Raw genomic sequence first — 27,427 nt, 5'->3', positions numbered from 1 at the left:
GAGCCAGCGATTATTTCCCAGCCCAGCCCACAACAAAGGCTTCTCAACTGGCAGTGGCTAAAGGGCAAAACAGTTCAAAAGGACATGGTTGAACACTCAACCATTAAAGGTTTGAGACTAGCTGCCACTCTGATCAGTCCCCTAAACACATTCAATTGTTTGGGAACTACTTCCATATTTCAGTTACGGATGCAACAAATATAACCTCTTACAAGGCATGCCTCAAAATATATAAATGAGACAGAAACAACACTACCATGGACCCATTAGTGTTCAAAAGTTTTTTGGCACTCCAAAAAAACCAGTATGTTACTGTATTCTGTGGGGTTGGAATGGAATTCCAGTGAAGTACTGGCAGCACAGTAGCTAGTAAATTACTGTAGATTTACAGGAAAATGTTTTTAGATTCCAAAAATACAGTATGTTATTGCATTACAGTAAATTACTGGCTGCACAGTAGTCAGTAAGTTACTTTAGTTTTACAGGACAAGGTTTTTAGATTCCAAACTTACGGTATGATGCTATTTTCTTTGGGGTACAGCATTCTCACTAACGGGTGCAACAAATATAGCCTCTTACACGGCACGCCTCAAAATGTGTTAATGAGCTACAGATTTGTTCCTCGCCCATTTCCCACAATGCAACATTTCCCACAATGCAATCATATTATGCTGCCATAAATATACAGCAAAACAGGTAATACAATGTCTTATTGTAAAATTACATAGTGAAATTACAGAAATTGCAATTTTACAGCATTGTAGAGGAATTGTAGCGGAATACCATTTAGCCCTGATAATGCATTCCTCTTCACAGTACTGTACGATAATATAGAATTATAAGAGCAAAGGTAAGTGTTTTGCTGTAAATGTACAGCAATTTGTTTCAGTGTGGGTACAGTAAGCCATGAGACCATAACCTGCTTTGGTGCGCTCTGCCAGCTGTTGTTTGTCAAGTGTGCTAAGCTGTATCATACAAACCCTGCTAAAAAATAACATTACTCCAATTTGTATAATGATTATATATATTTACGTCTATTAATTGAGTAGCATTTAGATAACTGTTCAGTAACAACTAGATATCAGCCGAAATAAGACAGGGGAAATAAAAATCATGTAAAATACATCTTAATCTGCTTGTGATCTGGTTATAAGAAGTCCCGACCATATTTCAACCAATAAATACGTCTTCGTCACGTTGTATGTCCACTGGGTACAACCATTTAGCAAGTAGGACATTTCTGAGTTTCGTAGTTCCGACTAATACATGAACGCTCCATAACGTTCCTGCGCTCCGGAGATTTTCATTGGTCACGCCATATCGGGGGCAAGACTCTAGACCAGGAATTCCTCAGCGCTCCTCAAATTTCCTGAAATCACAGACCTCTCGTTCGCCTCGGTTACCGATACATTCTGCGCCCACCTCCTCCTCGCTACAGACGTCTGAACAGAGCCGCTTTTCAAAATGGTAATTTTGTAATATTGCTCTTTATTTCTTTGACAATTTTACTTGACATTAACCAATAACATGCGTTTTTAAACTTTCGTATATTTTCATATTTTTCTCTTCCTTGCCTCTGTCTTCCCAGATGTTGCAAAGTGTCCCCTTCCTCCTATTGCTGGCCATAGCGCTCTGTCAAACCGAGGTAAGTTGGACTTCAGATTGTTTTGTTAAATGGTAATCAATGCAAAACCAAACAACATATTATGATTGACATAGGTTACTTCTATATTAAACGTGAAAGGCTCTGCTCCCTTTGCTGGCTTTATGGTTTTATATGGTGCATTTAGGCAGGGCCAGATTATTGCCGGGGTTTACAGGGGCTGAAGCCCCAGGGCCTAAGCCCGTAAGGGGGCCCTTGAGGCAGAGAAAACATTTTCACAGTTAAATTACGTGTTTAATATTAGGCTCATCAAAAAATATCTAAGCCCCTTTAAAATACCTATGATTTTTTAATCCAGCCCTGCTTCTCGTGGCACAGCTGGAGCGATTAGAATGTAGACTAGTCTAGTTATATTTGTGACAAACATAGGGCCTAATAATTAAAAGCCTGGATTTATTCTAGATTTTTATTTTTCATGATGGACGGAAAGTTTTATTTTCAAGGGTGAAACGATTAACATGGCATTATCCAAGGGACATTGCGCACTAGACTTCATTATGGAGACAATTAGAAAATTGCATTTTAATTGGAAGATCTTCTTCCAAATCCGTTTGTAGATTATGATGGGCACACAGCATATTATTTTATAATCATGGTTTGTAGGACTATCCTAGAAAAGCACAGATATTTATCTTTGATAATTTAGTTTAGCTATGTTCACAGGATGTGAATGTGTCCTCTATATCTCTGATGGAAATAGGGCAAGGATTGATATTTTTGACAGTGTTTTGGACCACACAGATGGAACAGAAAAACACTCAAACACACACACACAAACACACACACTATCCTGTGAATTTCCTCTTTCAGTGTTTGTTAAGGATACTCTTTATTATCTTTGCCTCCATGGGTATCAAACAGAGTTAACTCCTTACACTCGTGGGAATTGGCCTATATGGATAGGGCTAAATTTAAATGTATTTTGCAGAAGAAATATGGAAATGCATAACAATGGTAGCAATTACACTTAACAAAAATATAAACGCAACATGCAACAATTTCAAAGATTTTACTGAGTTATAGTTCATATAAGGAAATCAGTCAATTGAAATAAATTCATTAGACCCTAATCTATGGATTTCACATGACTGGGAATACAGATATGCATCTGTTTGTCACAGATACCTTAAAAAACGGTAGGGGGCGTCGATCATCTGGATGTGGAGGTCCTGGGCTGGCGTGGTTACATGTGGTCTGCGATTGTAAGGCCAGTTGGACGTACTGCCAAATTCTCTAAAACAACGTTGGAGGTGGCTTATGGTAGAGAAATTAACATTCAATTCTCTGGCAACAGCTTTGGTGGACAGTCCTGGAGTCTGCATGCCAAATGCACGCTCCTCAAAACATCTGTGGCATTGTGTTGTGTGACAATACTGCACATTTTAGAGTGGCCCAGCACTCAAGGTGCACCTGTGTAATGATCATGCTGTTTAATCAGCTTCTTGATGTGCCACACCTGTCAGGTGGATGGATTATCTTTTCAAAAGAGAAATGCTTACTAACAGGGATGTAAACAAATGTGTCCATAGAATATGAGAGAAATATGCTTTTTGTGAATATGGAACACTTCTGGGATCTTTTATTTCAGATCATGAAACATGGGACCAACAATTTACATGTCGTGTTTATATTTTTATTCAGTGTAAAGGGGAACAGTTTGGAGTAATGTTATGTGCATTTACATTGACTATACATTCAGTAACATGATATGAATATTCACAAGGCAATTCGGAGAAGCAGATGGTAATTTTGGTACGCATAGAATGGAGTCATGAGTGCATTCAGATGCGTGGTCCGTGGCAAATTTTCTTCACAATACAGGACAACCCAGCGTATGACGTCATGTCGTCTTGTAACTGAGTGATCATAAACGTTGACACTGTATATTACATGAGTTTTATGATATGGAAATGTGAAGTGCACTTTTGGACTCACGAGTGTTTGACTTGCTTGTATGACATCAAAGCGGTATTTATTATAATCCTCAATGTCTCATCTTTCAAAATACATCTAGTCCTCATAATTTACAGCAATTCCCTCACTCAGAAAACCAAAAAGTTGCACAATTATCGGGAGGGATGGTGCAACTTCTTGTCGCGTGAGGGGCTCAAGTTCAGAATGTCTATCAGTCAAAACTCATACAGACCAGTGAAGCGGAGACCCTGAGCTCTGTCGTCATTTTTAGCATGTTACTATACAGCCACTGCATTCCAATTTAGGCACTTATCAGTGTCCAAATCTGCAACTTTCAACCCGTATATGGGTATGAGTGTAAAGGGTTAATAGACAGCTGAGCTAACTATACAGGGATCAGGAAGACATTTTGCTGTGCTGGGGTTGTGTTTGGGTGGTCAGTGTGTGTGTGTGTGTGTGTGTGTGTGTGTGTGTGTGTGTGTGTGTGTGTGTGTGTGTGTGTGTGTGTGTGTGTGTGTGTGTGTGTGTGTGTGTGTGTGTGTGTGTGTGTGTGTGTGTGTGTGTGTGTGTGTGTGTGTGTGTGTGTGTGTGTGTGTGTCTCACACACTGTGGTGCTAAGTAATGCCTGAGTAAACACTGAACCTAAAGCGGTTGGAGATGAGGTCTCTTGAAACCACACACGGTTAGAACTGTCACACACACATACACACAGGTTGTCTATTTTCAATGACATCTCAATAAACTGAAAATATATTTATTTATGTAAAAAAGAAAGAAAAAAATCCTGAGTTGACACCAATTAGAATTGTCACCAACCCTGACACACACTTGTAGGCTTCGGGGTTAGATTGTGGAAAACACTTTGGAATTTCCAAATATGTTCAGGATTTACTGTGGAATTCCAAGGATTTTCAGGAATTAGGCTACTTAGGCTACAGGATTACCCTCATTTCTGGATTAAGATTATAGGTCAAGGTTTGGGAGAGGTTAGTTTTTGGGTTGAGGTTTAGCATGGTTGTAGTTCTGTCTCTAGACTTGCGGGAGATTGCAGGGTGAACTAAGTCAGCCTCTACTCATTGTCATTACATGTCCAGACAGTCATCACTATCAGTACCAACAGTACTACCTCCAGGCCCTCTGCTGACCTCTGAGTGCTGCCCCTGTCATTGCCTGCTGAAAAAAGGCCCTTTGTGTGGGTCTTTATTGGATCTGTGACCTCTCTCATTGGTGACATCTGGCACTGAGAAGACTGAGTACAGGCCAGAGTTTGTGGAATGTGGCTGTGGAATATGTGGGAGAGGCATTATAAAGACATATATAATTTAAGGGTAATTACCCTGCTAATATACAGCCTATTGACAGACCCAGTAGGAACGTTAAAGTGGCCTGCTAGTACACCGTCTTAAGGCGGTCTTGGGGATTGTTTAGTTATACAATGTGTTGGTATACAGTTTAAAGTTTACGACAGGCCAATTTATGCTTGATCCGAAAATGTGATCGGAGGCTCTGTATAGAGGGTGAGACACAATTGAGGCGCCTCCGGAGGCATGCAGAGGCCAAATTGAGCTCCGTACCGCATTGCCTTGCGCCTCCCAAATGTTTTAACAATGCAGAGGGCTCCGTATAGCTCCGCATTGACATGATTGGTTGTTGGTAGGTGGGGGCGGTTTGTATAAACACAAATTCATTTCCTTGACAACTTCCTTCACAACAGCTGTACGCTGCTCCGTGAAGCTCAATTAGTATGAATGCAGATGTCAGATTGACCATGCAGCGCCTTTAAGGCAGACTAAAATGTTGCACTGCATGGCGGTCTTCAGTGATTATTTCAAGTCTCAATCACTATTGTTTAGTTAGTTTAGCTGCGGATACTGTACCTCAGGTGTATGTGTTTTGTGTGTGTGTTGCTGTTTGATGGCTCTTTATATTGCTGACATATGAATGTTAAGTTATTAAAATGTGAAAGCTGGCTCCAGATTTATTATGAAGGAGAGGATGCCTGGGTACTTCCTGAGGCAAGACATTGCTGTGTTTGCAGGCAGTAGGGCTGGGCTCACGGCTATTCTGTCTGGCTGTGTGAAGACTGAGGAGAGAGATGCATCTGGTGAATAAGATGTGGACGTTTCCCACTTTTCGCTCACACTTTTCTGTTCTCCAGGCATCCTGTGTTATTGCATTACCCATGGTGGCCGGTGTAATAACACAGTAGATCATTCAGTTATTAGAACCACGGCTGGATCTGGCTTTGAAAATACAGGAAAGAAACCGAACAATGGCCCTCAACGCCACGCACAGTATACAACCTCTCTACTCACACACAGTGGATATACTACCTCCCTATACACACACAGTGGATAGACAACCTCCCTATACACACACAGTGGATAGACAACCTCCCTATACACACACACACAGTGGATATACTACCTCCCTATACACACAGTGGATAGACAACCTCCCTATACACACACAGTGGATAGACAACCTCCATATACACACACAGTGGATAGACAACCTCTCTACTCACACACAGTGGATATACTACCTCCCTATACACACAGTGGATAGACAACCTCCCTATACACACACAGTGGATAGACAACCTCCCTATACACACACAGTGGATAGACAACCTCTCTACTCACACACAGTGGATATACTACCTCCCTATACACACAGTGGATAGACAACCTCCCTATACACACACAGTGGATAGACAACCTCCCTATACACACACAGTGGATAGACAACCTCTCTACTCACACACAGTGGATAGACAACCTCTGTACTCACACACAGTCGATATACAGTGCATTCGCAAAAGTATTCAGACCCCTTGACTTTTTCCACATTACAGCCTTTTTCTAAAATGTATGAAATAAAGTTTTCCTCATCAATCCACACACAATAACCCATAATGACAAAGCGAAAACAAGTGTTTAGAAATGTTTGTAAATTTACTTAAAAAAACAAACAGATATAACTTATTTCCATACGTATTCAAACCCTTTGCTATAAGACTCGAAATTGAGCTCAAGTGCATCCTGTTTCCATTGATCATCCTTGAGATGTTTCGATAACTTGATTGGAGTCCACCTGTGGTAAATTCAATTGATTGGAAATGATTTGGAAAGGCACACACCTGTCTATATAAGGTCTCTGTCACGCCCTGACCTTAGTTATCTCTGTTTTCTTTATTATTTTGGTTAGGTCAGGGTGTGACGAGGGTGGGTATGCTTGTTTTGTATTGTCTAGGGTTTTTGTAAGTCTAGGGGTTTAGTAGGTCTAGGTATTTGTATGTCTATGGTGGCCTTATTATGGTTCCCAATCAGAGGCAGCTGTTTATCGTTGTCTCTGATTGGGGACCATATTTAGATTGCCATTTTCCCTTGGGTATTGGTGGGTTTTTGTCTATGTGTAGTTGCCTGTTCAGCACTCATTTGTATAGCTTCACGGTTAGTTTTGTTATCTTCTTATGGCTGCAGGGGCAGTATTGAGTAGCTTGGATGAAAGGTGCCCAGAGGTGCCCATAGTAAACTGCCTGCTCCTCAGTCGCAGTTGCTAATATATGCATATTATTATTAGTATTAGAAAACACTCTGAAGATTCTAAAACTGTTTGAATGATGTCTGTGAGTATAACAGAACTCATATGGCAGGCAAAAACCTGAGAAGAAATCCAAACAGGAAGTGGGAAATCTGAGGTTGGTCGATTTTCAACCCAGGCCCTATTGAATACACAGTGGGATATGGATCTGTTTGCACTTCCTACGGCTTCCACTAGATGGCAACAGTCTGTAGAACCTTGTCTGATGCCTCTACTGTGAAGTGGGGCCGAAGGAGACAGAAATTAGTCAGGTCTGCCATGAGGTGACCATGCTCTGACCAAGCGCGTTCACATGAGAGGGAGCTCTGTTCCATCCCACATCTGAAGTCAATGGTATTCTCCGGTTGAAACGTTATTCAAGATTTATGTTAAAAACATTTTAAAGATTGATTCAGTACATCATTTGACATGTTTCTACTAAATGTTACTAAACTTTTTGACATTTCGTCTGCTTTTAGTGAACGCGCTTCCTGACTTTGGATTTGTTTACCAAACACGCTAACAAAAATATCTATTTGGACATAAATGATGGACATTACCAAACAAAACAAACATTTCTTGTGGGAGTCCTGGGAGTGCATTCTGACGAAGATCATCAAAGGTAAGTGAAGATTTATAATACTATTTATGAGTTTTGTTGACTGCACAATTTGGCGGGTAAGTGTAGAGAGATCCTTGATGAAAACCTGCTCCAGAGTGCTCAGAACCTCAGACTGGGGCGAAGCTTCACCTTCCAACAGGACAATGACCCTAAGCACACAGACAAGACAACGCAGGAGTGGCTTCGGGACAAGTTTCTGAATGTCCTTGAGTGGCCCAGCCAGAGTCCGGACTTGAACCTGATCGAACATCTCTGTAGAGACCTGAAAACAGTTGTGCAACAATGCTCCCCATCCAACCTGACAGAGCTTGAAAGGATCTGCAGAGAAGATTGGAAGAAACTCCCCAGATACTGGTGTGCCAAGCTTGTAGTGTTATCCTCTACCACTTCTCTCTCCCGGATCCGGGATCCTCCTCATCAAAAAGCTGACTAGCATAGCCTAGCCTAACGGGACAGGGATATCATATAATATAATTTCATGAAATCACAAGTCCAATACAGCAAATGAAAGATAAACATCTTGTGAATCCAGCCACAATTTCCGATTTTTAAAATGTTTTACAGCGAAAACACAATATGTATTTCTATTAGCTAACCACAATAGCCAAAGACTCAACCGCATATTTTCACCATGTTTCTACCGCATAGGTAGCTATCACAAAACCGACCAAATAGAGATATAATTAGTCACTAACCAAGAAACAACTTCATCAGATGACAGTCTTATAACATGTTATACAATACATTTATGTTTTGTTCGAAAAATGTGCATATTTGAGGTATAAATCATAGTTTTACATTGCAGCTACCATCACAAATAGCACCAAAGCAGCCAGAATAATTACAGAGAGCAACGTGAAATACATAAATACTCATCATAAAACATTTATGAAAAATACATGGTGTACAGCAAATGAAAGATAAAGATAAAGATCCAGCCAATATTTCCGATTTTTTTAAGTGTTTTACAGCGAAAACACAATATATATTTCTATTAGCTCACTACAGTAGCCAAACACACAACGCAATTTACTCCCCGCCAAAATAGCTTGCACAAAACCGACAGAATAGAGATAAAATTAATCACTAACCTTGAACAACTTCATCAGATGACAGTCTTATAACATCAGGTTATACAATACACTTATGTTTTGTTCGAAAATGTGCATATTTAGAGCTACAAATCCTGATTATACATTGTGAATACGTAGCATCGATTCACCAGAATCTCCAGAGATATTTTGGACACTCACCTAATCTGACCAAAGAACTCATCATAAACTTTACATAAAAATACTTGTTGTATGGCAAATGAAAGAGACACTGGTTCTTAATGCAACCGCCGTGTTAGATTTTTAAAAATAACTTTACCATAAACCCCAAAATACTCGAGGCTGTAATCGCTGCCAAAGGTGCTCCAACTGAGGAAAGGGTCTGAATACTTATGTAACTGTGATATTTCAGTTTTTTTCTTTATATACATTTGCAAACATTTCAAAAAAGTTTTTGCTTTGTCATTATGGGGTATTGTGTTTAGATTGAGGGGGGAAAACAATTTCATCCATTTTTAGATTAAGGTTGTAATGTAACAAAGTGGAAAAAGTCAAGGGATCTGAATACTTTCCGAATGCACTGAATATTCACAAAAAACAAATGGTTCTGTATAATGCCAAATAAGGGCTATTTGACTTGTAACCACAGTGAATCCCTTTTTGGTGCTATATATATATAACATGTTTTTGAAGGTTCTATAAAGAACCATGCTCATAAGGTTCTAAATGGAACAGGTATGGTGCTATAAAGAACCATTAAAAAAGGTTCTAAACTCAGCAAGAAAATGAAACGTCCTCTCACTGTCAACTGAGTTTATTTTCAGCAAACTTAGCATGTGTAAATATTTGTATGAACATAACAAGATTCAACAACTGAGACATAAACTGAACAAGTTCCACAGACATGTGACTAACAGAAATGGAATAATGTGTTCCTGAACAAATGGGGGGTCAAAATCAAAAGTAACAGTCAGTATCTGGTGTGGCCACCAGCTGCATTAAGTACTGCAGTGCATCTCCTCCTCATGGACTGCGCCAGATTTGCCATTTCTTGCTGTGAGATGTTACCCCACTCTTCCACCAAGGCACCTGCAAGTTCCCGGACATTTCTGAATGGCCCTAGCCCTCACCCTCCGATTCAACAGGTCCCAGACGTGCTCAATGGGATTGAGATCCGGGCTCTTCGCTGGCCATGGCAGAACACTGACATTCTTGTCTTGCAGTAAATCACGCACAGAACGAGCAGTATGGCTGGTGGCATTGTCATGCTGGAGGGTCATGTCAGGATGAGCCTGCAGGAAGGGTACCACATGAGGGAGGAGGATGTCTTCTCTGTAACGCACAGCATTGAGATTGCCTGCAATGACGACAAGCTCAGTCCGATGATGCTGTGACGCACCTCCCCAGACCATGATGGGCCCTCCCGCTCCAGAGTACAGGCCTCGGTGTAACGCTCATTCCTTCGACGATAAACGCGAATCCGACCATCACCCCTGGTGAGACAAAACTGCGACTCGTCAGTGAAGAGCACTTTTTGCCAATCCTGTCTGGTCCAGTGACGGTGTGTTTTTGCCGGTGATGTCTGGTGAGGACCTGCCTTACAACAGGCCTACAAGCCCTCATTCCAGCCTCTCTCAGCCTATTGTGGACAGTCTGAGCACTGATGGAGGGATTGTGCTTTCCTGGTGTAACTCGGGCAGTTGTTGTTGCCATCCTGTACCTGTCCCGCAGGTGTGATGTTCGGATGTACCGATCCTGTGCAGGTGTTGTTACACGTGGTCTGCCACTGCGAGGATGATCAGCTGTCCGTCCTGTCTCCCTTTAGCGCCTAAGGCACATTCACGCAGATGATCAGGTACCCTGGGCATCTTTCTTTTGGTGTTTTTCAGAGTCAGTAGAAAGGCCTCTTTAGTGTCCTAAGTGTTCATAACTGTGACCGTAATTGCCTACCGTTTGTAAGCTGTTAGTGTCTTAACGACCGTTCCACAGGTGCATGTTCATTAATTGTTTATGGTTCATTGAACAAGCATGGAAAACAGTGTTTAAACCCTTTACAATGAAGAGCTGTGAAGTTATTTGGATTTTTACGAATTATCTTTGAAAGACAGGGTCCTGAAAAAGGGTGAGTGTTGCTGAGTTTATATAGCACCAATAAGGGTTCCGCCTTTTAGGGTTCTTTAGCAAGAAAAGTTCTTTATAGAACCATTCTCAATACCAAAGGTTCTTTATAGATCCTTTTGAAGATCCCACATTTTTTTGGTCTGGTTATCCATATTATGTTGTCAAAATTCCATAGGTATTGTTATGTCAATGTACAAGTTCAATCAGGTGTGCTAAATCTTGAACTGCTGGAGATCCCCAAGGAGATAATTGAGAACCATTGATATTGTCAACCATTCTCAATTAACACAAGGCCATACATGAGTATTACCCAAGACACCATCACTATATATTGTCATATATAACATGCAATCACATAACATAACAGATTAGTTCAACTGGAATGATACTCGCAATTACGGTTGCACAAAAAGCTTTTTTAGCTTTGTGCTAAACACGGCTCAAATTATTCTAATGAGCAGCCGTCCCTATATTTTAATTATCACTAAAAGAGCAAAGAACCCTTTTGTGAACTGCAAAGAACCATTGAAGGGCTGAAATTCCCAAAGAACCCTTGAGGAATCCTCTTTTCTTAGTGTGTACTCTCAAAGCTGAAGGACATGATGTAGGACATAGGATCAAAATGTTAGAATACTGATTGTTTGCAATGAGTTTTTCACTTGATCTACTGTATAAACAAATACATGTTCTTGTGTTTATTGGTCATAGAATCACATAACTAATGTTAGCGACTAGCAATGCACAAAACTACATTTAGCAGGCTACTTTAGAGTTGTAGTAGAGGAACTACCTCCCAAGCTGATGTGTAATATCCTAACTAGAGCTGACAGTGACAGAGTCGCTGCCTCCAAGTCACCATGCTGTGTAGCTGTTGATGACTGTTCTCTCATTGGAAGGTGCTGCCTGGGCTATAAATACCATGCCAAGGAGGAGTGAACAGAGCTGGAACATGGGGTACAGTACAGCCTGTCCTCTGTCATTTTTACTCAGGAATGCTCTAATTGTTCTAGTTCTACATTCACACGCGCACACACACACACACACACACACACACACACACACACACACACACACACACACACACACACACACACACACACACACACACACACACACACACACACACACACACACACACACACACACACACACACACACACACACACACACACACACGCAGGCAGGCAGGCAGGCACGCAAAGACACACACATGGAGAGAGAGAGCTGCACTTCCTAACCTCCTGCCAAATCAAATCAAATGTATTGGTCACATACACATGTTTAGCAGATGTTATTGCGGGTGTAGCGAAATGCTTGTGCTTCAAGCTCCGACAGTGCAGTAATATCTAACAAGTAATATCTAACAGTTTCACAACATATACCCAAAATACACGTAAATCTAAGTAAGGAATGGATTAAGAATATATACATATGGCAGAGCGGCATTGGACTAAGATACAGGGGCATAGTATAGAGTACAGTATATTCAGTTGAAGTCAGAAGTTTACATACACCTTAGCCAAATTCATTTAAACTCAGTTTTTCACAATTCCTGACATTTAATCCTGGTAAAAATTCCCTGTCTTAGGTCAGTTAGGATCACCACTTTATTTTAAGCATGTGAAATGTCAGAATAATAGTAGAGAATTATTTATTTCAGCTTTTGTTTCTTTCATCACATTCCCAGTGGTTCAGAAGTTTACATACACTCAATTAGTATTTGGTATCATTTGGAAGTATGCTTGAGGTCATTGTCCATTTGGAAGACCCATTTGCGACCAAGCTTTAACTTCCTGACTGATGTCTTGAGATGTTTCTTCAATATATCCACATAATTTCCCCTCATTATGCCATCTATTTTGTGAAGTGCACCAGTCCCTCCTGCAGCAAAGCACCCCCCACAACATGATGCTGCCACCCCCGTGCTTCACGGTTGGGATGGTGTTCTTCAGCTTGCAAGCGTCCCCCTTTTTCCTCCAAACAAAACGATGGTCAATATGGCCAAACAGTTATATTTTTCTATTTTGTCATCAGACCAGAGGACATTTCTCCAAAAAGTACGATCTTTGTCCCCATGTGCTGTTACAAACCGAAGTCTGGCTTTTTTATGGTGGTTTTGGAGCAGTGGCTTCTTTCTTGCTTAGCGGCCTTTCAGGTTATGTCGATATAGGACTCGTTTTACTGTGGATATAGATACTTTTGTACCTGTTTCCTCCAGCATCTTCACACGGTCCTTTGCTGTTGTTCTGGGATTGATTTGCACCAAAGTACATTCATCTCTAGGAGACAGAACGCATCTTCTTCCTGAGCGGTATGACGGCTGCGTGGTCTCATAGTGTTTATACTTGCATACTATTGTTTGTACAGATGAATGTGGTACCTTCAGGCGTTTGGAAATTGATCCCAAGGATGAACCAGACTTGTGGAGGTCTACAATTTTTGTTGATAGAATTTCAGGAGCCTTTTCCTCCAATTTGCTTTGTTTAAATCCCCAGGTACAATAAATGCAGCCTCAGGATATGTGGTTTCCAATTTGCAAAAAGTCCAGTGAAGATCTTTGAGGGCCGTTGTGGTATTGGCTTGAGGGGAGATATAGACCACTGTGGCTATTTTTGACAAATTTAGGCTGTTACGGTATGTTATCCAGAGCGTTGGTACCTGCAACTGTGCTGTCAGATTGTCCGTTCGTAAATTCAGAGCGTTTCGCGTTCAGAGCGCACGCTGGACGCTCTGGCCAATAAGTAGGGTTGTTCCGAAAGCTCTGACCTCACAACCACAGTCAAGGACCCAAGCTAACTGGCTAACATTGGCTAGCTACTTCCAGACACATAATGAGAGAACACCCCACTCTGACCATTTTACTCACCCTAGCAGAGCTGGTTAAGCAGTTTGGTGACTGCTTAAGAGCATTGGTGACTGTAACAGTGCTGCTGGCAACAATTGAATTATGCTTTGTTGCCGACGTTTACTGACACCGGACATATTCAACGGGTGTTGAGAGTTCAAAAATGCATGGAGTCTTTTGTTAAGACATGTAGCTAGCTAGCTAAACAATGGACCATAATCTCAACTCATGACGTTACTACCCTACCTGAATCTGCAGGTAGGTTCTATGGCTATAACTAGTCAAGCAAATGTGTCTGAGATACGAAGAATAAGATCATACACAGCGTTACCTAGCGACCCAGCCAGCTAACGTTAGCTAGCTAACAGTACACTTGAAATGAAACCACGTTCTGTCAAAATTAGAAATGTGTAATATCTGAAACTAAACAAACTAGGCTCGTAGTTTAACAATTGTATTTGTATTTACAGATGGAATACAAGTTTGATATTAAGGCACATGAACTTCACATGTTCGAGAAGGCATTTCTGCCAAGAAACACATTTTGATAAAAATAAATGTTTTACGTTCAAACAGTCGTGACTTGCGACATACGCCTAGTTTCCTGAATCGTGTCACATTAGCACATCGTTACAACACTGTATATAGACATAATATGACATTTGAAATGTCTCTATTCCTTTGAAACTTTTGTGAGTGTAATGTTTACTGTTCATTTTTTATTGTTTATTTCCCTTTTGTTTGTTATCTATTTCACTTGCTTTGGCAATGTAAACGTATGTTTCCCATGCCAATAAAGCCCTTTGAATTGAGACAGACAGAGTGTGTGCCAGTGTTTTATGGCCATGTTGTGTGATCTCCTCACTCTTGTCTAGTCATGAAAGGAATCCTCATTAACCAGCTGTACTGCTCTCTTATCCTCATCAGAGACACAGAGACACGGAAACACACGCACACGCGGACACACAGTACAAAGACGTCATGCCTCACTGCCTTCTATGGTTGCTTTATAACACCATCCTCTCTCTCTCTAGCCTCTCTTTTCTGTAGGTAGCTCCATCTCTCTTCATCTCGTGTGTGTGTGTGTGTGTGTGTCATGGGATAGGACCAGGCACAAAGATAGCACTTGGCAGCATGCCCAAACATCGGGTCCAAATTGGCGGGCAATTAATACCAAGCAGAGCCTTGGGAGACACACAAAATACACACACACACACAGCCTAATTTCAGTGCAGCTTCAATATGAAATGGTTTATGACACAATACTTCAATGTAGAAAATGGACACGGACCTATCCGACTCGGCGGAACACTTGAATTGACACAGTGTATTGAACTTTGATGATAACAGTGGTCTCCAACATGCATCTGAACATTCCAGTCCACAAAATGTCTGTCCATTCTACATATCCCATCCTATACTGTAGAGGTCTGCAAACAGGCCCACTTCCTTTGCCAAACACACTTTCAGCCATTAGCCCTGACTATGGCCCCATGGAGGGAGTAGTGTCTGGGGCAGGGAAACTACCAATTCCTCTGGTCTGGGCCTGGGTCTGAGCCCTCCCACCCAGACAGACTGGAGGGCTGCCAAGAACAGGCAGGGAGAGAAGTGGGGTGGAGAGAGAGGGAGAGAGAGAGAGGGATTGAGAAGGTAGGATAAGGGAGAGAGGGGCAGGGTGGTGAGCTGGGAAGGAGAGAAAGGATCATTTACAACAGAAAGAAGAGATTTTCACATAAAGAGGGATACAGGAAAGAAGGAAAGGTGAGGGTATGGATAATGAAAGTGGAACACAAAATCAGCACGAGAGAGATGGACAGAGAAAGAAAGAGAAGCCTTCTCCTTGGATTTAGCAATGGAAATGGAGGCAACAGGACAGAGGTGTCATTGTCCTGAGTGTGTCATGTGCCAACTGGGTTAGGTAGGGCGGTGGTGGCACTCTGGTTTTGTTTTTCTGCCCAATTTCGTGGTATCCAATTGGTAGTTACAGTCTTGTCTCATCGCTGCAACTCCTGTACGGACTCGGGAGAGGTGAAGTTCGAGAGCCTTGCATCCTCCGAAACACAACCCAACCAAGCCACACTGCTTCTTGACACAATGCCCACTTAACCCGGAAGCCAGCCGCACCAATGTGTCGAAGGAAACGCTGTACAGCTGGCAACCGTGTCAGCATGCACTGCGCCTGGCCTGCCACAGGAGTCGCTAGTGCGAGATGGGACAAGAACATCCCTGCCGGCCAAACCCTCCCCTAACCAGGACGACGCTGGGCCAATTGGTGGCACTCTGTTTTAGGGACTTTATTTTCTTGGTGACATTGTAACAGCCAGCAGATGTGCCTATAAGCTCAGGCCATGACAACTTCCTGACTAACACTCTTCTCACTATTTCCTTTGCTATTTCTTTTTCTCTATCCCTTTCTACAGCTCTCTCCCCCTGCTTTTATCTCTCTCGCATTCTCTCTCCCTCCCTCTTTCTCTCGCTCTCTCACCCTACCTCTCTCTCTCTCTCCCTACCCCTTTCTCACCCTTTCTCTCTTTCACCCTTGCTCTCTTTCTCTCTTTCCCCCTTCTCACCCTCTCTCTCCATTTGTCTTTGTTTTCCGTTCCTTTTTGACATGATCTTGAATCTCATGGACTTACGGGATATGGAATGTGCAGCTTTATAATGACATCACAAAGGATTCCATTCCAGATACGTATATAAGAAAACGACATCTCCAAGAAATAAATACAGATCAATACAAGATGGTATTTTCTCTCCCTCCGTTTGGCTAGTGTCACGTTCCTGACCTGTTTTCCTTTGTTTTGTATTCATTTTAGTTGGTCAGGGAGTGAGTTGGGTGGGTTTGTCTATGTTTGTATTTCTATGTTGGGAGTTTGTGTTCGGCCTGGTATGATTCTCAATCAGAGACAGCTGTCAATCGTTGTCCCTGATTGAGAGTCATACTTAGGCAGCCTGGGTTTCACCTGTGTTTTGTGGGTGTTTGTTTCCTGTGTCAGTGTTTGGACCACACAGGACTGTTTAAGGTTAGTCACGTTTGTTATTTTGTAGGTTTAAGTGTTTTCTTGTTGTTTCATTAAATCATGAACACTTACCTCTCCGCATCTTGGTCTGATCCATGCTCCTCCTCGTCTGAGGAGGAGAACGACATTGACAGCCTTAACAGCTAGAGAACCAGACTCAAACACCGGTCTGTGGCCTTGTCCGAAGTCTGTCTTGCCTACTACTTCCTAAAATGACATACTATGTACTAATCGTACTACATACTATTTAGAACGTATTGTTTAGTAAAAATGAATGCAGTAAGCAAAACAATTCAACATACTGTCTCATACATACTGAGATGTGTAGTCTAATGTGCAATTGCGTTGATTCCCGGCATTCTGTTTAAAAAAGGAAAAATTACAGCTTGTCACCTCTGATAATCAGCTGTTGTCAAACATGTGGGTCTGGAAAGACAATTATTTTCCTCAATAATGTCCAGTGAATTCTACTAGCTGAAAAGCCTAAATGAGTATGACATCCTGGTATTTAAAGCATATTGTAATGAAGACGCTAAGAGTCGAGAAGCAGGTGGCACATTTAATAAACCAACAAACATGGACCAAAACAACATAGTAGTGGCGTCTTAACCTAGACACAGACACAATACTGAATGGGGAAAGAACATAAGGGTGTGCCAGATATAGGGAAGGTAATAAGTGAGGTAATGGAGTCCAGGTGTGCCTCATGATGACGTGCAGGTGCGCGTAATGATGGATGCCAGTACTGATGGTTAGTATACCGGCGACATCTACTGCCAGCGGGGAGGAGCGGGAGTAGACGTGACACATACTGAAAAAAATATATTTCATTTAAAATGTTTTATTTCATATACCCAAAATGCCTACTATTTAGAACGCAAGTACAAATATTCGGACACGGCCAATGTGTATGGAACAAAGACTACCAGAGAGCCTGTGTGTATGGATGTCGTTTTTCTCTGTAACTGTTCCTTATATCATCCTGTTTCCTCATCACAGCTACATACTGGTCACTCCTCTCTCACTCCAATATAAATGCATGGAATAGGAACCAGGCGTTTAATCTCAGAGGAGGATGAGAAATTCCTGTCATGCTGTAGTGTGGTGTCTAATACACTGCAGGTCATTTCAGTTCACTACTGGTTGCTCAGCAGGGGTTCCCTCCATAACTCCCATAACTCCTTTAAATTGAACTCAGTGGAGTAAAGGGATGATGGAAGCCTGATTAGTTGGAACTTAGGCTGAAAAGTGTGAAGATCCATATGCAGTCTTTGTAGGATACAGGTCTGTTTCAGGATAATTAAAAGTAGACATTTAGAAATTAAGGAGCTGGCATTGGAAAAAAAATATTCCTCCAAATTATTATAAAACGTTCTAATTAAAACTGCTGTAAAGTATTTTTTCCTCTGGGCTATCCTCCAATGTGTCCCTTAGCCGAGGAGAGAGGTGCTCTGCTCTCTTCTCTCTCTCTTTCTCTCTGGCCTGGTTTGGACTGGCCTTTGGACTGTGTCTGAGTTGTGTGCATAGGCTAGGACAACCCTGGGGAGGCTGGGAGTTGTGTAGAGAAGCAGGGAGGGGAGGGATATAGGAAACGGGGATAGAGGAGGGAGTTTGGGGGAACGTCCCTCTTACCCAGATACCCTCTTACCCAGATATTTATGAGATTTTGGCTCCGGAGAAACCCCAGTAGACCTTGACAGAGGCACAGTTGAGCACCCAACCAATCTCTACTTGTTATCTCTTCCCCTATTGGTCTGACTCTTTTCCTCCCTCCCTTCCTCTTTCTCCCTCTCTCTTCAGATTATTTTGTCACGCTCCCTTTTATTCATATTCTTACCCTCTCTTGTTCCCTACAGTATGTACAGTACCTTTCCTTCATGCTCTTTTTTCCCTCGCTCTCCTTTTTCCACCCCTTCCCTGTTGGAGTTTAATAAGAAACATGTGTCTGAGAGCTATGAATGTTTCATTGGGAGGGGTGTATAGGCATGATGTCATCCATGGTGAGTTGCAGAGAGTCTGTGAGCCATTACGTTTAAACTCCCCTTACACATTTCTGTAAAGGGGTGTATGTGTATGGGCATTGGTTTGTTAATTCAAATTATAAACTGGGTGGTTCGAGCACTGAATGCTGATTTGGCTGACATCCGTGGTATATCAGACCGTATACCACGGGTATGACAAAACATTTATTTTTACTGCTCTAATTACGATGGTAACCAGTTTATAATAGCAATAAGGCACCTTGGGGGTTTGTGGTATATGGCCAATATACAGTACCACGACTAACGGCTGTATCCAGGCACTCCGCGTTGCATTGTTCGTAAGAACAGCCTTTAGCCCTGGTATATTGGCCATATATACCACACCCCGTCATGCCTTATTGCTTAAGTATAGCATTGATTATTAACACTAATCTCACTGACCTTTTACTGTGGTTGCTGTTAGCAATACTGTTGTTTAAAAGGTAGTTACAGATTCTGTTGCAGGTGAAAAGAGAGGGAGCAGAGAAGGAGTCGGGGGATGGGTTTTATCCTTGCTTTAAACTGGCTATCAATGTTCTGTATGCTAATGAGTGCAGTGGTGCATCCTGGGATGGGACTAATGGAGGTTGTAAAGTGACCCCACAACAGGAAGCATCAATCCAACTGCTGACTCAGTGGATCATTACACACAAATACGCACACGTGGACGCACATGCATCTTTACACGCAACGAGAAAGTAAACCAGTCGCAGAAGTAATCCCATTTTATGAAATTAAACCCCCACTTTGAAGTGTGGGTGTACACTGGTTTCTTCTTACTACGTCACCTCCCATTCCATATGCAGTGCTTTTATGGTGCTACATTATATCATACTTCCTGCTCTAATGATCTGGGTTTGCATGCGCGCAGGCTACCAGGGTTTCCGTTAGCCGGCAATTGCTGATTTTAGAGATTTTTTTTTTAAGCCGATAAATAAAACTGTTGCCGGCCAAAAAATGACCGGGTGAAAAATAAATCCCATTGCAAAATAATGCTTTTTATTCATTGTTGTAAATACCAGTCGATGTAAATACATTTGACCATCATGCTTATCGATCTATAGGTCAATTTGCATAATTTAGTGGAATAAAATTGGCCTGTGTGTATTTTCATCATGTATCATTTATCCAACACAACTATCACACAGGTGCAGCATACAGAGCCTATTTTGAGCTGGATTTCTCCTGCAGCTCCTCAGCTTGTTGCTGCTGGAATAGAACATGTGCTTTTAGTGCTTCACCCACCACTTTACAATGTGAGCTTGAGGCAAAATGCATTTTGAAAACACACTTAATTGTTTGAAATCTGAATGGTTGTTTTTTTCATATTATTTTTAAATAGCTTACTGTGAGGAACTTTAATTATAATATATTATAATTCGCAATGGATGTTAAAAAAACACTTTGCTACATTTCCGAGCAGTTGGCCAGGTACTGCTATGCGTGCTAAGGAGCGCGCTCCCTCAACATTATCAGGACAGAGAAACCAGACACATGCTCAGGAGCGCGCTCCCTCAACATTATCAGGACAGAGAAACCAGACACATGCTCAGGAGCACGCTCCCTCAACATTATCAGGACAGAGAAACCAGACACATGCTCAGGAGTGCGCTCTCTCAACATTATCAGGACAGAGAAACCAGACACATGCTCAGGAGCGCGCTCCCTCAACATTATCAGGACAGAGAAACCAGACAGTCTCATTGCTCACACTGAGCACTCCAAATATAAGACAATGAAAAAATGATGGTTATTTATTAAATAAACCAAAACTTGTTTCTCACAAGTGTAGTAGGTTGTGAACTATGCAAAAAAAGAAAGGAAATCCACTCCTGGAGTGAGAACGGTAAATGTTCATATTAATCATTAATTCATACTTGCATTAACATTACTACAGAGATCACCTCTTCACACATCACGTTTCGTCAATGAACATTATTATGAAGACTGATGCCCCACAAAGCGTGGCTCCTTTGAAGAATCTCAAATATAAAATATATTTAGATTTGTTTAACATTTTTTGGGTTACTACATGATTCCATATGTGTTATTTCATAGTTTTGATGTATTCACTATTATTCTACAATGTAGAAAATAGTAAAAATAAAGAAAAACTCTGGAATGAGTAGGTGTTTCCAAACTTTGACTGGTACTGTATGTATATTACTTATATATTTTATATGGGCATACGGTGCCTTCAGAAAGTATTCATACCCCTCGACTTATTCCACATTTTATTACATGACAACCTGAATTCAAAATGTATTCAATCTTTTTTTTCTCACACATCTACACACAATAACCCATAATGACGAAGTGAAAACATGTTTTTAGACATTTCTGCAATTGTATTGAAAATTAAATACAGCAATATCTAATTTACATAAGTATTCACACCCCTGAGTCCTTACATGTTAGAATCCCCTTTGGCAGTGAATACAGCTGTGAGTCTTTCTGGATAAGTCTCTAAGAGCTTTCCACACCTGTATTGTACAATATTTGCATATTATTATTTTTAAGATTCTTCAAGATCTGTCAAGTTGATTGTTGATCATTGCTAGACAGCCATTTTCAAGTCTTGCATTGGGTTTCAGTATAAGTCCAAACTGTAACTAGGCCACTTAGGAACATTCAATGTCGTCTTGGTAAGCAACTCCAGTGTATATTTAGCCTTGTGTTTTAAGTTATTGTTTTTGTCCTGCTGAAAGGTGAATTTGTCTCCCAATGTCTGTTGAAAAGCCGACTGTACCAGGTTTTCCTCTAGGATTTTACCTGTGCTTAGCTCTATTCTGTATATTTTTATCCTAAAAAACTCCCCATTCCTTGCCGATGACAAGCATGGGGTGGCAGGTAGCCTAGTGGTTAGAGTGTTGGACTAGTAACCCAAAGGTTGCAAGATCAAATCCCTGAGTTGACAAGGTAAAAATCTGTCATTCTGCCCCTGAACAAGGCAGTTAACCCACTGTTCCTAGGCTGTCATTGAAAATAAGAATTTATTCTTAACAGACTTGCCTAGTTAAATTTTAAAAAGATCCATAATATGATGCAGCCACCACCATGCTTGAAAATATGAAGAGTGGTACTCTGTGACATGTTGTATTGGATTTCCCCCAAACATAACTCTTTGTGTTCAGGACATAAAGTAAAGTTCAGACCTCTCACCCATCCCTACTTTTTCTTCCAGTTTCTGACTCTTTTTCTGCTGCTCAATTCCTATCACTTCTCCCTCTCTGTCCCCTCCTCCCATCACTCTTTTTCTTCCTATGAAGAGTGGCACTCAGTGATGTGTTGTGTTGGATTTGTCCTAAACATAACACTTTGTATTTTGTATTCAAGACATAAAGTACATTTCTTTGCCACATTGTTTTATAGTTTTACTTTGGTGTTTATTGCAAACAGGATGCATGTTTTGGAATATTCTTATTCTGTACAGGTGTCATTTTTTTCACTCTGTCAATTAGGTTAGTATTGTGAAGTAACTACAATGTTGTTGATCCATCCTCAGTTTTCTCCTATCACAGGCATTATATTTTTAAGTCACCATTGGCCTCATGGTGAAATCCCTGAGAGGTATTCTTCCTCTCCAGCAACTGAGTTAGGAAGGATGCCTGTATCTTTGTAGTGACTGGGTGTATTGGTACACCATGCAAGGTGTAATTAATAACTTCAACATGTTCAAAGGAATATTCAATGTCTGATTTATTTTTTATTTTTACCCATCTACCACTAGGTGCCCTTCTTTGCGAGGCATTGGAAAACCTCCAGGGTCTTCGTGGTTGAAACTGTGTCCGATCCCGGGCAGTGTCACAATCGGTCATGACCGAGAGTCCCATAGGGCGGCACACAATTGGCCCAGCGCCGTCCGGGTTAGGGTTTGGCTGTGGGGACTTTACTTGGCTCATCGCGCTCTAGCGACTCCTTGTGGCGGGCCGGCGCCTGCAGGCTGATATCGGTCGTCAGTTGAACAGTGTTTCCTCCGACACATTGGTGCGGCTGGCTTCCGGGTTAAGCGAGCGGGTGTTAAAAAGAGCGGTTTGGTGTTTTGAGGGATGCTTGACTCGACCTTCGCCTCTCCTGAGCCCATTGGGGAGTTGCAGCAATGAGACAAGATCGTAATTGGATATCACGAAATTGGGGAGAAAAATATTTAAAAATCCACTGCTCGACTGAGGGACCTTACACATAAATGTACATGTTGGGTACAAAGATGAGATAGTCATTCAAAAATCAGGATAGGTAGGTGTGAGTTATTATTTGACTTGTTAAGCAAATATTTAGTCCTGAATTTATTTAGGCTTGCCATAACAAAGGGGTTGAATACTTACTGACTCCAGACATTTCATCTTTTCATTTTTAATAAAAATGTATTACATGGCTCATAGAGTGACAGAGAATGGTAGAGAAGAGCTGTGATGTCTGAATACACTTCCCTCACCTGGAGATAGAGAGAGATATGAAGGAAGGGATTAGTGAGATTGTAGTGCCTCAAAATGTTTAAAGGCTGATCAATACACATTCATAAGCAAATCATTAATCACACTCAGACAGCTCTGGTTTCCGATTGGCTCAGTTGGGGTTTAATATTGGCCAATCATTAATCCCACCCAGACAGCTCTTGGCTGCTATTGGCTCAGATTGGACAGATTATGTTTTACGTTATCAGTTCAAATAAACAAAGGCCATTACTTAACCCAATATTTTAAGAGCCTCAGTGTGTGTGTGCATGCTTGCATGTGTATGCTAGTTGTGTACATGAATGTATATCTTTCTGGTATGACTGTAATCCTAGGTGATGCTTGACCTTCTCCCTGTCAATAGTACAGTAAGACATGCGTCTCTCTGAACCTCGCATCCCCAGTCACCATAGAAACTCCCCATTCAGAGCTGGTAGAACAAAAACTGTTCTCTCTTAGCTAAAATGAAAGGTGGTCCTGCAGGTGATATTTGGAGAGGTGTAGCTGGAGCTAGATTAAACTAAGCAACAGCAGCACATCCATTACTCTGCTAGGGTTATCAGAGAGAGAGACTGCAGGTTTCAACAGGCTCCTCTCTCTGGTCTCTGGCCATCTGTAGCTAACTGTTTGAATGGACCACTACTCCACCAACCCTCAGGGAGGCATTTTAAGAAGTATTATAGTATGACCTCAGCTGTGGTTTGTGTGGAAGGGGGATGTGTGAGTGTGTTTTAACTTTTACACCAAACAGGGGGGTGTGTGTGTGTGTGTGTGTGTGTGTGTGCCTTTCCACCAAACGAACAGACTGGTTGTCTCTCAGGTAAGGGTCAGTAGTTGGTACACTACAATAGGCTGTTTAGCCCCCTCTCTCTCTCAGGTAAGGGTCAGTAGTTGGTACACTACAATAGGCTGTTTAGCCCCCTCCTCTCTCTCTCAGGTAAGGGTCAGTAGTTGGTACACTACAATAGGCTGTTTAGCCCCCTCCTCTCTCTCTCAGGTAAGGGTCAGTAGTTGGTACACTACAATAGGCTGTTTAGCCCCCTCCTCTCTCTCTCAGGTAAGGGTCAGTAGTTGGTACACTACAATAGGCTGTTTAGCCCCCTCTCTCTCTCAGGTAAGGGTCAGTAGTTGGTACACTACAATAGGCTGTTTAGCCCCCTCCTCTCTCTCTCAGGTAAGGGTCAGTAGTTGGTACACTACAACAGGCTGTATTGCCCCCATATGACCTCCATGTTAGCCTGTCATTAGCTTCCTGAAAGCTGATTGGAGAGATGGCAGGTCACAGGAGCCTTCAGGGATTTCTCCCACATTCCATGACTCACTCACACACACGCGCTAACACAACACACAGGGGAGGGAGGAGAGCGAAGAACAGGGGACCCGAGGAAGGGGTGGGGTAAGAATTACATAGACCATGGGAACGGGCCCAAAGGAAAACACAGCTCAGACTCCAGATGTGGATACACCCTGTTTTAAACACACACACACACTCACACACACACAGTGAAAATGAGGAGGGAGGGGGTAGTTGGGAGGGCTGTAAAGCTACTCCCAGAGCTGTGCTTGGCAGCTGGTGATTGGCTGGCCTGTTGCTCATGTGAACTGGACTTGGCAAGTATACTGCCGTTGTTTCAGGAGAGACAAAGGCACAGAAATAGAGAAACAACGGAAAGAAAGAGCAAGAGAAACATTTAAAAGTATAAAGAGAATGAACAAAACCAAAGACTGTTAGTGTGTGTTCTGTATGAGGTCATATCTTTTCCACAGAATACATATACAGTTAGTATTTTCCTACTATTCACACACACACACACAGCTCTTCTATCCTTGTGGTGACCTAGAATGTATTTACATTAAGGATCATATTGTCCCTAACCCCTAACCCTTAACTTAACCCTAACTGTAACCCAAACCTAACCACTAACCCCTTACCCGTATGTTATTTCTAACCCTAATTGTAAACCTAAGCCTAACCCATCAGCTTAAAATTGCCTTTGTCCTCATGGGGATGTGGGAAATGTCCCCACAAGGGAGACATTTTCCTTGTTTAACTATCCATGTGGGGACTTTTGGAGATTTTCGGTCCCCACAGGGATAGAAGAACCACACACACTCAAGTTTCCGAGTAGCGCAGCGGTCTAAGGCACTGCATCTCAGTGTTAGAGGTGTCACTACAGACACCCTGGTTCAAATCCAGGATGTATCACAACCGGCTGTGATTGGGAGTCCCATAGGGTGGCACACAATTGGTCCAGGTTTGGCTGTTGTAGGCTGTCATTGTAAATAAGAATTTGTTCTTAACTGACTTATTACTAATATAAGAATTGTCCCTATCGCCACATTGTGTTGGCTAAGGTTTTTACAGCAGGCCACTTCCTGTTTACACTATGTCGTTTCTTGAGGTGAGCATGACGTAGTTGACATGGTAACTAACAGCTGCCACAAACACGAATAATGTGAGAGACTTTCACTCAGGTAGAGTTGGAGAGAACCTGTCTGTGCTCTGTTGGAAGGGAACTGCCTTGGCCCCATTTAAGGACAATTACCCGTTGTCATGGCAATGAGATAGCCACCGTGTCTTCTGGGAGTTTGTAACAAAAACTGTGCCCCTCTAGTAAGGCAGTCATCAGCATGCATGTTTGTATATTTGTTTGCCCCTATTAGGCCAGTAATACCACATATCAGTTAAATTAGTACAGTATTCTCACTAACAGGTGCAACAAATATAGCCCCTTACAAGGCACGGCTCTATATATGTTAAGGAGCCAGCGATTCTTTCCCTTCCCACAACATTTTACCATAATGCACCATAATTCACAGTATGTTGCTGTGAATATACAGCAGAACAGGTAATACAGTGCTTTACTGTAAAATTGTACAGCAGTGTCGTGGAATGCCGTTGAGCCCCCATAATGCGTTGCTCTTTACAGTACTGTACGTTAATATATAATTCCAGTAGATGGCTGTACATTTTTAGCTATAAATTCACAAGCAATTTGTTACAGTGTGTGTGTGTGTGTGTGTGTGCTGAATGTTTTGTTGTGGTTCCTGAGGGGTTCTGAGTTATGCTGTCTCTTTCATGTGATTGCGTCAGCGAAACTGATAGTATCCTGATAGGGAGTGTGATAGGAGCCCACTGAACCTCACCCTACATGTGAAACCACTAATTCTATTCTGAAGAACACTGGCTCTTCTGAGAATGGGGCAACAGTGGCGCCTTGTGTCTGAGACATGTAAATGCTGCATTTTGTCCTGTGTGTGCATATATTACAAAATACAACTGCAAATGACCCTAAAGACCAATGTATCAAAATAAAATATAATATACTTTTGCAAAGTATTGTACTTAATTACTATACATGTATTTTGTAGAACAGCAACAACATTCTCATTAACGGTTTCAGAAACTTCTTACTTTCTATGACTGTGATAGGTTGTTGTTTATATACCTTGGTTGAATGAGTTTTCACTCTGGATAAGAGCATCTGCTAAATTACCAAAATGTATATGTGAAAATGAACAACTACAAAGCACACTGGGTATTGTCATTGGCCTTGTTTCGAGGTGGAGATCGTTCGAGTAATACACAGCATTCTTTGAAATTATACATTTTTACATTTATACATTTATATTTAGTTAGCTATAAAGAAATAGGATACAAATTACAGCTTTCCAAGGTATCTTCTTACAAAATACATTGGAATGTAGTTCAGCCCAGTGCAATACAACATACAGAATACTCAGAAGTAATTATAATACCTTTTTAAATACATGTAACAGAAATACTACCCATCTGTGTGTGTGTTTGTGCTGACAGTGTGCTCATGTGCCAAAGCTGTGTGTTTGTTTTCAGCACTAACAATGTGTGTTTTCTCTTTCCTCAGGAGGTGCAGAGTAAGAGTAAAGTGTGTGCCAATGTGTTTTGTGGAGCAGGAAGAGAGTGTGTCGTCACTGAGAAGGGAGAGCCCAGCTGCTTGTGTATAGAGGTGAGGCGTGTGTGTGTGTGTTCATTATCAGGACCACAAGTCACCAGAATGTCCTGACAAGGTCGGAAACCAAGAACATTTTTGAAAAGTCAGGACCTTTTTCATGTGACTCGCATCAACAGTGGCGCTCAGCTCAGCATTTTT

At 41.7% G+C, this 27,427-nt stretch overlaps 1 protein-coding gene across 1 annotated transcript in view; it reads left to right on the top strand.

Annotated features, from left to right (window-relative positions):
• Nucleotides 1-1,168: 1,168 nt before the first annotated feature.
• Nucleotides 1,169-27,427, top strand: part of LOC139538724 (follistatin-related protein 1-like) — a 47,080-nt gene continuing 20,821 nt past the window's right edge. Inside the window, exons 1-3 of the mRNA XM_071341108.1 lie at nucleotides 1,169-1,467; nucleotides 1,589-1,645; nucleotides 27,182-27,283. Coding sequence (XP_071197209.1) covers nucleotides 1,465-1,467; nucleotides 1,589-1,645; nucleotides 27,182-27,283 — 162 coding nt within the window. The 5' untranslated portion in view covers nucleotides 1,169-1,464. The remainder of the gene's footprint in view (nucleotides 1,468-1,588; nucleotides 1,646-27,181; nucleotides 27,284-27,427) is intronic.

The sequence above is a fragment of the Salvelinus alpinus genome, chromosome 14, assembly GCF_045679555.1.
Source record: "Salvelinus alpinus chromosome 14, SLU_Salpinus.1, whole genome shotgun sequence".
Taxonomy (NCBI): Eukaryota; Metazoa; Chordata; class Actinopteri; order Salmoniformes; family Salmonidae; genus Salvelinus; species Salvelinus alpinus.
Note: the sequence above shows the minus strand (reverse complement) of the source record. Positions and strands in the feature narration are given on the sequence as shown.